Genomic DNA, 12,603 nt, shown 5'->3' with positions numbered 1-12,603 from the left:
ATTAGGATCAAAATTCACTGTAGACACGCATTAAGTAGTTAAACATTTGAATTCACACTAATATGTTTTTTCATAGAAAGTCCGGAATAAGAAGCAGTTATTTCTCTTTTAGTTTTTGTGATGCAAAAATTAGAATAGCTTTTCGCCTAAACACACATGTACTGTCTTTTACGTACCTATAGGAACCTGACATGTTTGTTTATCAGTTGTTTCAAGTAAAACCATGTGTCGTCAAGTGAGTGCAGAGTTCCTTCATAAATCTACCATTTGAGCCCAGGCCAAATACCAAACCAAAAATAATTTCAGACTCGACCTTCTCCGGTTTGGTTGAAACTTTGCATAATTGTTTGTTATGATTCACATCTAGACAAACATTTCAAAAGGTCCTATCTGTCATTGAAGCTGATTGGAGAAAAATTGATTTGAACTTTTGCAATATATTTTTAAATGCCTTTTTTAATTACGACATAAAACGATAATCTTTTGTATTCTCAAATGCATAGGAAACACATAGAATTCGACTGAAGTGTATGTTTCTTCGTTTTATTCATATTTTTCAGGTTTAATTCGTGGTTTTGTTACATAGGACCTTTGGCTTTTTTTCTGTATCAGTTAGGACCTGTCAAATTGGTCTGATTGCAAAGTTAATGTTACTTAGGACCTTGGTAAGAATACGGTTTAGAGGTCAGATAATTACAACTACATTATTATTTGTAATTGTTGATGGGCTTAAAACTACTATTCTGCCAATTTATTAAGTAAACAACGTTTATAATAAGAACTGGTCCATTGTTTTTTTCTGATGTATGCAGGAAAATGTAAGTGTATGGAAAATTAGCATATTTTTTAATATTCGGTATATGTTTATAAACAAACTCTTTTTTTTTTCATTCTACATCATTCGTTTTACATTTATTAGCTCAAGCTGTTCATCAATAATTTACATTCATTCATGTTATTCGATCAAATCTACATCGCTGTCCTCCAGTGGATTGAGATCCACATCAAAGTGGTCTACAACCGTATTATTGTTCTTCTTCCTGTTTTTTTCTGTTGCAATGTTGCAAAATAATCTTTTTGCTTGACATATGGCATCAGTTTGCGTAAATCGTCCAATTTAGCACTTGGCAATTCAAGTGGTTGATCCGCAATTGTATCGAAATCCTCGTCCAAATTCACGCTTGTAATATCGCATGTCGGATTTGACAGAATTTTGAATAAGCTTTTGCCTTGGTGTACTCCTGGAATTGCAATTAATTCGTCAACTCCATACCAGAAGCAGAGCGATTGATTACAGGCATCGTATATTAAACTTTTTCATATCCCACTTCCCAGTTAGATCTTGGATCCATAGGGATTTCTAAAACTTCATGTTCATATTAGTATAGCATTTCCAACTAACTATTATGAGTTTTAGTTTTTCTATGCCACGTGAAACACGAGATGAAACAAAGGTCCTAATAGCATTTGTATTTTTTTTGGTTGAATGACAGATTGGACTGTAAACATGTTTAAGGTCCAATCAGAGAGCTGTGCGATATTATAAAAACTTTCAAATTGGACGTTTTTTTCACATATTTTTATAATTTTCTGAATATTGATAATTAAAATTTCTAGAACAATACTTAGAGATGGTGAGCTCTGCAGTACAGAGAAGCATTAAACTCGATTTGTTTACAAATGTCAGATAGGACCTTTTGAAATGTTTATCTAGACAGTAGAACTAAAATTCAGCCATTAAAAAAAATCAATTAATCTCGCAAAAAACTTCAAAATGGCGTAGTCGATATTTTTCCACAAATCATAATCGGAATGACATTCGAGACAAAGTTTTTTGAAAAAATAATCAATTTTCTGGGAAAAAAATATTACCGGGTAATTTGGGTAAACTATCTTAATAAGTGTTTAAAACTTATATAGCTAAAAATTACCCTCTTAATTTTATTAAATTTTTCATTAAAAAACTTTTGAAAAATTGTATCTTTTGTGAAAATTTCAAGATAGACACCAAAACATAAGAATAATGGAGGTGACAGTTTTATACAGAAACGATTTCAAAAGTTTAAAAATGGTTTTCTGTACAAAATAAAAAATCAAAAATTTGTTCAAAAGTTGTTGTTACATTTTTTTGCTAATTTCACATGTTCACCACGAAAATTTCACAGAAGATAGCATTTTCCATAAGCCATAAAAATATTCAAAAATATTCAAGAAGGAATTATTTTTTCCTACAACTTTGATTCCGATGTCATTTTGATTGAAAAAGACGTTTTCGAGTTAATATTTGAATATACCATTTTGATTTTTTTTTGTGTGATTCAAAAAGGCTGAATTTGAGCTCAAATGTGAATGATTGACCATAACAAACAATTATACAATGTTTCATGCAAATCGGGAATGATCGCATCAGATCAGATCAGATCATTTGGCGTGGAACTGCTCATTTGTTGCACAGACTCATATTTTGAGAATATGAATCAAACTGGAGAGTGACCTTATTGATTGCAAATACTTTTTACATTATAAACTGAAAATTTAAGTAATGATAAATAATTAATTTGAAAACAAAGTTTAGTTTTCCACTACAGCTTTATGTTTTCACAATAACAATAGGAGTACATATTCACATGGCCCATTATAAACGTGTAAACCTTCGTACATGCGTAAACTCAATTTCACTTAAATAGACCCTGGTATATTTATGATAGTATAAATGATACGATGAGCTACCGCTAATATTAAATAAATAGCAGTGGCGTTGTGTAACCTCACTTTTTACCTGTTGAATAAGTTTAAAAACTTAATTTAGAGCCACAGCTACATATCGGTCCCAAAATGCATAGAGTCATCTAGTTTCACTGATTTGTATCGTTTTAAAGCAATAGCTTTTTATTTATTTAGTTGTTGGGAGTTGTTGAACAGAGATGGAGGATTGTGCAACGCCACTAATACCTAAGGTACGATTTTAAATTCACTTCAACTTCCAAAACCAAGTTCATTACCTGTGAACGCAAAACGAAACATCGTGATCAGCCATCGTCCCCAACGTTTTCAACTTCCTTTCCGTTGAGTGCCTGTACTGTACAACGATTTCCTTCGCATCAACAATCACATCGATGGAAATGCGAGACATTTTTCCCCGCACGCCTTTCCCATGCCACCCCCTAATTGAAGAACAACAACCGGTAGAATCCCATTTTCCTGTCCACACACAACACCCGTCGATGACGATGACGAAATGATGGGTCGTAGCACTGAGATTCGGATCTTGATGTCCTCTCTCGCTCTCATTTCTCGTCTCTTCTGTTGGCCACAAGCCACAGTATAGGTAATGTCTCGTGCTCAATGCATCAGGCTGCGCTCAGCAGACGGATGATGCTGGCTGCTGCTGCTACCGCTGATGATGGCGATGATAATGTTTTCTGTCTGTCCCAGTTAGTCCTCCCCTCGGGTACACACGAATCCTAGGGCGCGTAGCCAGAAGTCGTTGTCGCGAGAAAAGCACCGCATCGAGCTATTAGTTTTTCGTCAGCTTCCGAACGACTCGGTTGGGCGTTTTTCCTGTCTTGGTGGTCTTCGGGCTGGATGTTGGGTAACCTTGGAGTGTAGCTTCTTCTGGGATAGACAGGAAATGTAACTGGATACGTGCTGGAAGTTGTGTAACTGCCCGATAAATAAGTGAAGGATCCCAGTAGAATTAGTGTAACGAAAGATGAGATGACAAAAGAAGAACGTCTGCTTTGTACATACCAACGATTTTCAACTGTTTGAATCTAGTGCAATTTTATTGGTTTTCTTTTCGGTTTCGGTTAAAACTTGTACATATTCCGCACTGAAGCTCTGCTGCCGTCGCGGATTTTTCGCAGCTCATGTGGTGAGAGAATAAAAGACTTAACAACAAATATATACGTGTAAAAATCAACAGCCGACTGTTCGGACGAAAAGCCACCAGAAATTTCGTCTCTAGCTCGTCGGTCATTTGCCCAATCTTGAACAGCTCTTGATCTAGCATTAAGCAACGCAACTTAAATCGTGTGCAATACATATATTGATATAGGACAGTTGATGTTAATGAAACCGTCCGGTTGAACTTAGTTTTCGTGTGTATCAGTGTCTACTACCATACCATAATCATCGCCGACAGCACCGGCATCATCAGTAGCATCATCGAGCGTCTGCGAAGTCAGTGATTTTGGACCGTGCGAAAAAAGTGAGACACAGGACAACAAACCGAATAATGGTGCAGCTCAAGGTTCAAAGCCCTCTCGTCGGCAAGTTCGTCGTCAAACAGTGGGGACCCTCCCTCAGCGACTGTCTGGAGATCCAGGCCAGCTTCCAAAAGGGGTTAGCCGTCAAAGGCACTTGGAAATGTGTAAGTACCCGTGGTTAAATTTTTGCCTGCTTTCGTTCGATTCTATCTCCGTCGTCTGGGTTTCTCTATAGTGTGGAGATTATTTAGTTTGGATGGCCATGTAGATGAAGGAGAGGGTAGGGGGAGGGGGGTTTAAAAATAAATCTTTTCGCAAGACGGTGCACAAATCGTTGCAATTTTTCTTGCAACTGGAGGTTGATGGTATTTCGGTATCCTTTGGTATTAGGGGGAATAGGAACGACTCTCTTAGATTAGTGCTGTAGAGATGTTCAATTTAAAAATTATTGGCTCAATAAAATTAACTTAACAGAGCTCAGGATTATCGTTTGTTATACAAAACATCGTAAAACTATAGTCAAAATATACAACTCAATAAACACTTTATCTTCCATTATCCAATAAGCCTCCTCCATCAGAACGGGATCCGCTTCCAGTGGTTTCATTGTTTGACAGTATCGCCAACGAGGGGCAGAGCGCTTCCATTGCAGCAATGGACGCAAAACGTGGTCAGCACTCACACACTCATCACGAAACGGTTGCTTTCCAAAGTCGACGACGCATCGACTGAAAGAACTGCTGATGAAGAACAATGAGGAGAACCACACAATGGTTGCTGCCGAGCAAACAGACGATCGCGTGACATATATCGCGAGTTGCCTGCTTCTGTCGACAGCCGAGAACACTCCACTTAAAAATATCATCAATAGAGAGAAATTTCCAACTCAAAAAATGAGAATTTTATGGAAGCTTGCTGGACTGAACGATTCATAGTTATTATTGATTGACCCATAATTGTTGGACGGCTGTAAAACGTATATAATTGATCAACACATCTTGTTCTTTGTATTTCAAGCTTATTGCTTATGGGCTGTTCATTAACTACGTAGACAGTTTTTTGGATTCTTGACCCCCCCCCCCCTGCGTAGATAATTGTCTATACAAAAAATAATAATTTTGTATGGGACGCGGATAATTGCCAAATCTAAACTATATACGTAGTTTATGGACAGCCCCTTATCGCATTTTAGTTTATTGTGTGTTCTCAACTTAGTGTTCGCGATGCACTTCCACAATTATTAATTGAGAGATTTCGATGCCTGTACCATTTTTGCATTAGTATTCATTGCATGGCAAGTACAATCATACTCTATGCCAGGGAAGTCGAACCATTTTTCTACCCGTAAAATTCTAGACCGGACCGGGAATCGAACCCAGCCAACTCCAGCATGTTCTTGCTTTGTAGATGCGTCTATACCTACTGTGCTAAATGAGGATCAAAAAATCGTAATGATCAATGGTTTATTTTTAATATATCAAGCGAACCATTTTAGTTCAAAAATTTGCTCTTGTTCGGTAAATCTGTGGGATTTAAACTGAGATTTCAAAATCAATTTTCACTGGCTACCCTGGTATTTCTTGTGCTTGTCACACAATATGCAAATTCATACATTGTTTGGCATAGAACGCTCTCATTTAATAGTTGTTGAAGTGCTTCAAGAAAGCTTAGTTAAAAGCGAGCAAAACACTCTAGTGATTTGCGCCAACAGCCAAAAAGACGATCCAGAAATCGCACAATGCTTGTACTGAAAATATTGAATTTTCTATATAAAGTTATTTCAAATAATTTTGGCGTCTGAAAGGCCATTTTGAGATTCTTATGGTTCCTTATTTTTATCAACTGATTAGTTGAATTGTGAAACCGGATTTTTTTTTAATGTTGATCAGCCACCCAAAGGTTTCAGAACGTTTCTGAAGTTCCCAAAACGTATTGGAAACTCTCCAAAACTCTGAAATTTTTCCAACCTCGTGTGTTCAATACTTTATACTATCGAAATGCTACCCCTCCTGTGACACTTATGAGGTGTCGTAGAGGGGGTTGTGTCATTTCGCCGAAGGATGTTTCGCCGAAGAACATTTCGTCAAATGGGTCATTTCGCCGAATTTTACAACTCGAAAGAACTGCTCACGTATAAGAGAAGGAAGCATTGCTATAAATATTTATTATTTAAAAAGTTCTGAAATCAATGCAACTCGAAAGAACTGCTCATGTTCAAAAGAAGAAAGCATTCCTATAAACATTGATTATTTAGAAAATAATGAAATCAGTACAACTTAAATGAAGTGCTCATGTTCAAAAGAAGGAAGCATTGCATTTGAATAGCGTGACAGAATAACTGATTTAAAAATTTACTGAGCTTTGATAAAAGTTCTAAACCGTAGAAAATGACTTGCTCTTCGGTGAAATGACCCATTCGGCGAAATGACCCATTCGGTGAAATGACCTTCGACGAATTGTCCCGCTCCCGTCGTAGAGTTATCTCTCTTAAGTTAGTGTTCAATCTTCCTATCCCACCAGTTGTACGGAGGGAGCCAGAATAGTTCTCGATCATTGCATGTTGTATCACTTTCATCTAAGAGGCAGTGATTAGTCCCAAACGGACGCCTACATTACTTGTACAATAATCTAGGATTTTACCGGATACGAATTTGTTTAACTTGTGGCTAATGCTATGTGATCTTTGAAGTCTATCAGTAGTTTACTGAACCTCTCCAAGGTTTAATACTTTTCAGAAGTTCTATGGAAAGTTTAGGGAATTTCAGACAAATTTAGTTAGTTTTGAGAAGTCTAAAAATTTTTAGCCATATGTTCCTAAATTTTTAAAGGATGTGAGATCTCAGAGAATTTCTGCGAAGCGAAAAGAAGCCTCGGAAACCTCAAAAAGACGAATGCCAAAGAAAGCTGGATGAACTTCACAGAAGATTTGACAAACCTTAAAAATTCTTTCCAGAGACGATCAAGGGAACCTCCGTAAAACTCTGGAAAATAGTTTGGCACTTGATCCCTGGAGACACTTAATACCTTATCTTACCTTCTTACTAGTCATGCTAAGGCCTAGGCGTCATTTTGTGTACACAGAAGTCGTCTCCATTGGCACTTAATGCGCCCTCTCGAAATTCCAGAAACGATTTTTTCGGGCTAAGTTGTGTCGCTTATGTTTTTAGAACAGGTCTTATGTTTTCACTCCCTCCTCACCTCCTTTACTCCTCAAAGCTTTCAATAAGTAGAATCAATTATATTCATTAAACTTGTGCTATTTATTTTAATATTTTCTTCAGTTTGATTTGAATTCTATAACTCAGACACACTTAATCCTGAAATATGAATGTGAAAAAGTTTAAACTCTGTTTGGCGAGGCTTGGTCCCCAAGAATTTTCACACACTCGATTCCGGATTTTTTGTTAAAATTAATATTTATATACAGATTATAAAAAAAAGGAACCAAATTTTTTCCAATGTCTCAAAATGTGTTGTTGAATATCTTTTAGAAAGAAAACGTATTTTTGAGAATTTTGATATCACTTCTTCACAAGTACTTAGAGTATTTATAAATGTACATTCGATATTCCGCTGTAAGCCTGTGTATCAGAATCAGGGCTCAACATGTTCGAAGCTCTAAAATGAACTCGAGTTTTGTTTTCTTTCATGCAACGTGTCACATCATTTCTATAACGCCTGGCTAGCCTATCAGCGCGAAACGAAAATATAAAAGAAGCAAACTTAGAATGACAGGTTGGCTGTGGATTATGTCGTCTTTGCTTTGCTCACCTCTTTCAATCAAAGTATCGTCAATTTTCGAGCTGAAACGAAGTCTCATTTTGGCTTTTTACCGACACTCTCTGACCTGCCCATTCTATTTGTTTAATATGCGTTATGTACCGTTTTCGTTACTTTTTTTTTTAGATAAATATGTAGATGGTAGATCAGCGGTGCAGGAGGTGTAGTGGTAAGCGTAATTGCCTCTCATCCCAAAGGGCCAGAGTTTAATACCAGTCGGCGCCGCTGGGATTTTCTGAGGCATACAATCTCTAATCCTGCCTTCCTTCTGAAGGGAAGTAAAGCCGTTGGTCTCCAGTCCATGAGTTGATCGGCCGATAAGTAAGGTCCAGGTGTGGGAGCTGCCTTCCTGGTGTCGGTAACATTGGTACTCAGTACGGAAAACAAGATCGACGGAAAACAAACCAAATGTAGATGAAAAGATACATTAAACATATTACATGTAATCTTCAAGTGTGTGAATGTGCGAAATGCTTAAAATATATATTCTTCAGAGTTGATTAGAAATGCTATCTAACATCAAGCTTTAGTGTGATAATTTATTAGTTAGAAAATGTCTTAGAAGAGGATAGATAGATAGTTCCGTTAGAGTACGGCAGTATGAAAATTGAATAGAAGTTGAAAATGAGCGAAGGGCCATTGATGCGACAATGCAAGTCAAACGCACACTTCTTTGCCTAGCCTGTACAATGTACGCAGAGATTTGAAGTATGTCTTCAAATCTACAGGCAAAAAAGTGTGCGCCCACCTTTGTTCATATACTGTCTGAGGCTGTGCAATAGTTCTAGCGACGTTTCATCACTACCTAAAGCCCCACGTTGCCGAAAGCATTTCCAGTCGATGGTGTGTTATAATGCAATTCTTCTTTACCCAACTATTGTGTTGCTCCTCTCGTCATGACCAACTTGGTCATCTCAGAGAGAAAGCAGTATATTTTCATTTTCTGTCATATATGTCATGAATCCTCGGTTGATGTACTTCATCAAAGGCGAACAGATCAAAGTCGTGCGCTCTTTCGCTCATCTGCTTCAGCGACGGAATGCTACGAAGCTGCTCGACTTCAACATAAAAAGAATGCTTCGTCTTCGTCACATCGATTTTGTCGATTGAAGCTGATATTGTGACGCCCGGATCAAGATAGAATTTTTCCACTGTTTTCTAACCGAAAGTAATACAGGGGATCAAGTGTGTCCACTCTCGTAGAGGTGGGTCAATCCACACATTTTACTAAGGTGAACCGGTTTTTTAGAACAGCTCTTCAGCACATTTTGAAATTAAGGACATATTGACAAACTCAAAATCAGAAGTGCATAAAATCGGAAAAGAAATCGGTTTGCTTAGTAATCTTTAATAAAATGAGTTTTACGTTTCATTTAAAGTATTCTTTCCATTTAAATAGTGTTAACCTTTAAATCCTTAGCTTATCACTTTTAAGTATGTGAAGTATAATATTGTTCCATGCTACGGAACTAACATGCAAGATTTTGTTTTATTTAACACTGTTTTTGGAACTTTTTATTATGGAATGAGCTCATCTTGTGCTTATTTCGTGCTCTCTTTGTGCTTAATTTGTGCGCTCTTGAACACGTTGCACAAGAGACTAATAGCGCACAGCATAACCCTTTTTTTTACCATTCCTGATTTCCATGCGAACAGAGAGCGGTTGAGAGAGAGCTTTTGCTGCTTATGTAGTTCGCCAGTATATTTTCTCTCACCCTTCTCTCACCCACAAGTAAAGAATCTATTGCCACGAACGATTATTTTCACTCAAAAATTGAATTTCTGTTCCAGCACATTAGTTCAGCTCCGGAGCTAAATCGCCAAACTAGGGACTGTTTTCGATGGAAACGAGGCGATCAAGGTTTCCCGCTCTTTCTTCATAGATCCGTTCAGCTCATCGGACTCGTTCAGCTCATCGGACTCGTTCAGTTCATCGAACCCGTTCAGCTCAGCTCATCATCATCAGCCTAGTCAGTAAAGGCATGCTATTACTAACTCGGAGGCGGCCGGGTTGACTTCCGGTCCGATCGAGGACATATTTCGGGTTGGACATTTTCTCAACTTCCCTGGGAATAGAGTATCATTGTGCTTGCCACACAATATACAAATTAATGCATTCGTTGGCATAGAAAGCTCCCAATTAATAAATGTGGAAGTGGATCTAGACCATTAATTGTAGAACCGGCAAAACGCTCGCTACAGAAGCGTACAAAACCTTGATGAGCTGCGCTTCCTAAAAAATGAACCGCGGGTCGTCCGCTCACTTTGTTGAATCGGATCTTTTGAACCGTTCGCGAATTAATCCCTCATATCTAGAAGAGTTCCTTGTAATTCCAAGAAATTTAATTAATCATAATCGAATCATTTGTGAGGTGTCAAATCGAATGTTATACTCTTCCGGTATGAAGAAACGAAAACAAGTATTGTAGTTCATCAATATGAAAATTTTCACTACATTTATGCATAATCAATATTCATGTTCATTTGAAAATGTAAGCCACATTGTATCCAAAGCATCAGCATTATATCTCTAAACTTTTTCATAAAAAATTGTTTTTCCCTTGTCTATCATGAATTTTCAGGAACATTTACGCAAAATGCAGTTCGACAGCATTTGCAGCCAACTGATGGTGATAAATCGATTATTTTAACGTTTCTAAAATTGAAAAATAAAATCACTCCGCATTACCCAGTTCAACTAGGAATGTTCAAAGAATTCAGGGAACCTCAGAAATGCGTTGAAAACATGAACTAAGTTAAATGAATCATAGATAAAGGGTGAAACGAGCAAAAAGTAAGTCAACTCAAATATAGTGCATTTCTGTTTAGCGTGCAAAAAATAACAATCGTTGTTTTCGAAGGTGTGTGTGTCTACGAAATCGCTTGCCATTGTTGGTTTTGGAATTTTGCATTCAGTTTTAAAGACGGCTACCAAACAAGAGAACCAGTATTTTAAAATTCTGTACGGGCATTCGTTAAATCGTTAAATCATTGTGAAGTCTTATTTTAAACAGCTTCCTAGTCCATATAACTGCAAACGGAACAGAACTAGTTCAGGACAACTTAGGCAAAAAAATCAGTTGAAATTTTCAAGAAAACTATTTGGTCGGGCAGGTGATTTGCACTGGTGAGCTGAAGAGCAATTATCTTTATGATAGCTGGCATCATCATTCACAATATTTTCGTGAACGAGTGTTTGACCAAATGCGTATAGTTTTTTTATATTAGAAACCACTTAAAACCTAAGCTGGATTGTCCTGATCTCGTGTCTTGTCATTGCAGTAAAGTTACATAGAAATTGTATGAAACCAACAACGTTGCAGTTTTAGCCAAACACTAAAACCTGCCTAATTTATTATACTTCGGCCATTTTTAAAATATTGAGCAATCATCACGGGAATCTTCAATAAGGATCCAGAATAAGGTGATAATATGTAAAAAAAAAACAAGCGTATATTGTCAAATGACTTAATTTAACAATATAATAAGATTTTGCAAAATGGAAAATGGATGGGGTTAACCGTGAAGTTCGTTGATTCGTATTTGACGAAGCATAGAGTGAATTCAACAATATTATGTTTCTACACTTAATTTTGTGTTACTACGTTTTGATCGTTCGACCCTTTAAGTTCTATGAATCTGTTAGAAATGTAAATAATCTTAATGAAGCTTTTAGCGCGTAGGAATGTGGATCCAGAAAATTCAGGAGCAGTTAAAAACGGGTTAGGGTGGCTCACAGAACGACCAAAAATGTTCTACTGAGATACTTCTTATTGAAGTCTCTCAACTTATTTTCAAAGCTTACCACACTTCCACTCTCAGTTTAATTAACTTCCATCAGCAAAAAAACTAAAAAATAAGATCCAAATTAAAACAATGTTGGCTTTGTCACACTTTGCATTCTAATTGTAACATGCTCAAAGGCAACCTACAAGTTTCCAGTAGCATTTATTTCCTTTATTCATATTAAAACTGCCTTAAGGTCTTTATCCGGTAATATTTGGTTTTTAGAAACTTATTGGGGTGTACTAGTGTTCCGATGCAACAAAAATTGAAGTAAACCGGAACATCCTATATTTTAATCACACGACCCAACGTGACATGTCATTTGAATTATTTTTATAGTACTACTCCGAAGACAACATATCAAGAAAACTGCCAACTCTTCCATTATCTCATACGTTCGCTATGAGACAGGAACAATCGCGTCATCTGCTGCTCAAAGGTAAACGCTTCGAATTAATTTGATATCAAAGATTACAACCTCAGAAGAAAGGTTTGTATATTTGCTCATATTTCTATGCGCTGCTTCCACCTTCACCCAAGTGCAGCGCTACTGTATCTTTCGCTTGGATTGCGGCAAAGTCGCCAGTCTTCTTGATATGATGTCTTCGACTACTCTCTCCTCTTGAATTCATAATTAAATAAATTGCTTAACATGTAGTTCCAACAGTTGGTATGGTTTAACTGATTGAAGAGCTCAATATAGAAATTACTATCTGTGACTTCAAATAGAAGAGAAAAGACTTGATGCATTTCTTCAATTGTTCACTTTTTAAATATTACTAAATCCACTATTATTATAAACGTCAACAGCTGCCAGCCCTGCAGTTAG

At 37.0% G+C, this 12,603-nt stretch overlaps 1 protein-coding gene across 4 annotated transcripts in view; it reads left to right on the top strand.

Annotated features, from left to right (window-relative positions):
* The window catches only part of LOC135710870 (leucine-rich repeat flightless-interacting protein 2), a 177,849-nt gene that overhangs the window by 88,924 nt on the left and 76,322 nt on the right, over positions 1 to 12,603 (top strand). Inside the window, exon 1 of one of the 4 annotated variants that reach the window (XM_065233573.1) lies at positions 3,515 to 4,372. The exons of the other annotated variants lie outside the window; for them this stretch is intronic. Within the exon in view, the coding sequence (XP_065089645.1) occupies positions 4,238 to 4,372 (135 nt within the window). The 5' untranslated portion in view covers positions 3,515 to 4,237. Of the gene's footprint in view, positions 1 to 3,514; positions 4,373 to 12,603 lie in introns of those variants that run through there. 4 annotated transcript variants of the gene reach the window in all.

This window comes from Ochlerotatus camptorhynchus, unplaced genomic scaffold (assembly GCF_037179485.1).
Source record: "Ochlerotatus camptorhynchus isolate MF236.1 unplaced genomic scaffold, CSIRO-AGI_Acam_v1.1 ptg000404l, whole genome shotgun sequence".
NCBI lineage: Eukaryota > Metazoa > Arthropoda > Insecta > Diptera > Culicidae > Ochlerotatus > Ochlerotatus camptorhynchus.
Note: the sequence above shows the minus strand (reverse complement) of the source record. Positions and strands in the feature narration are given on the sequence as shown.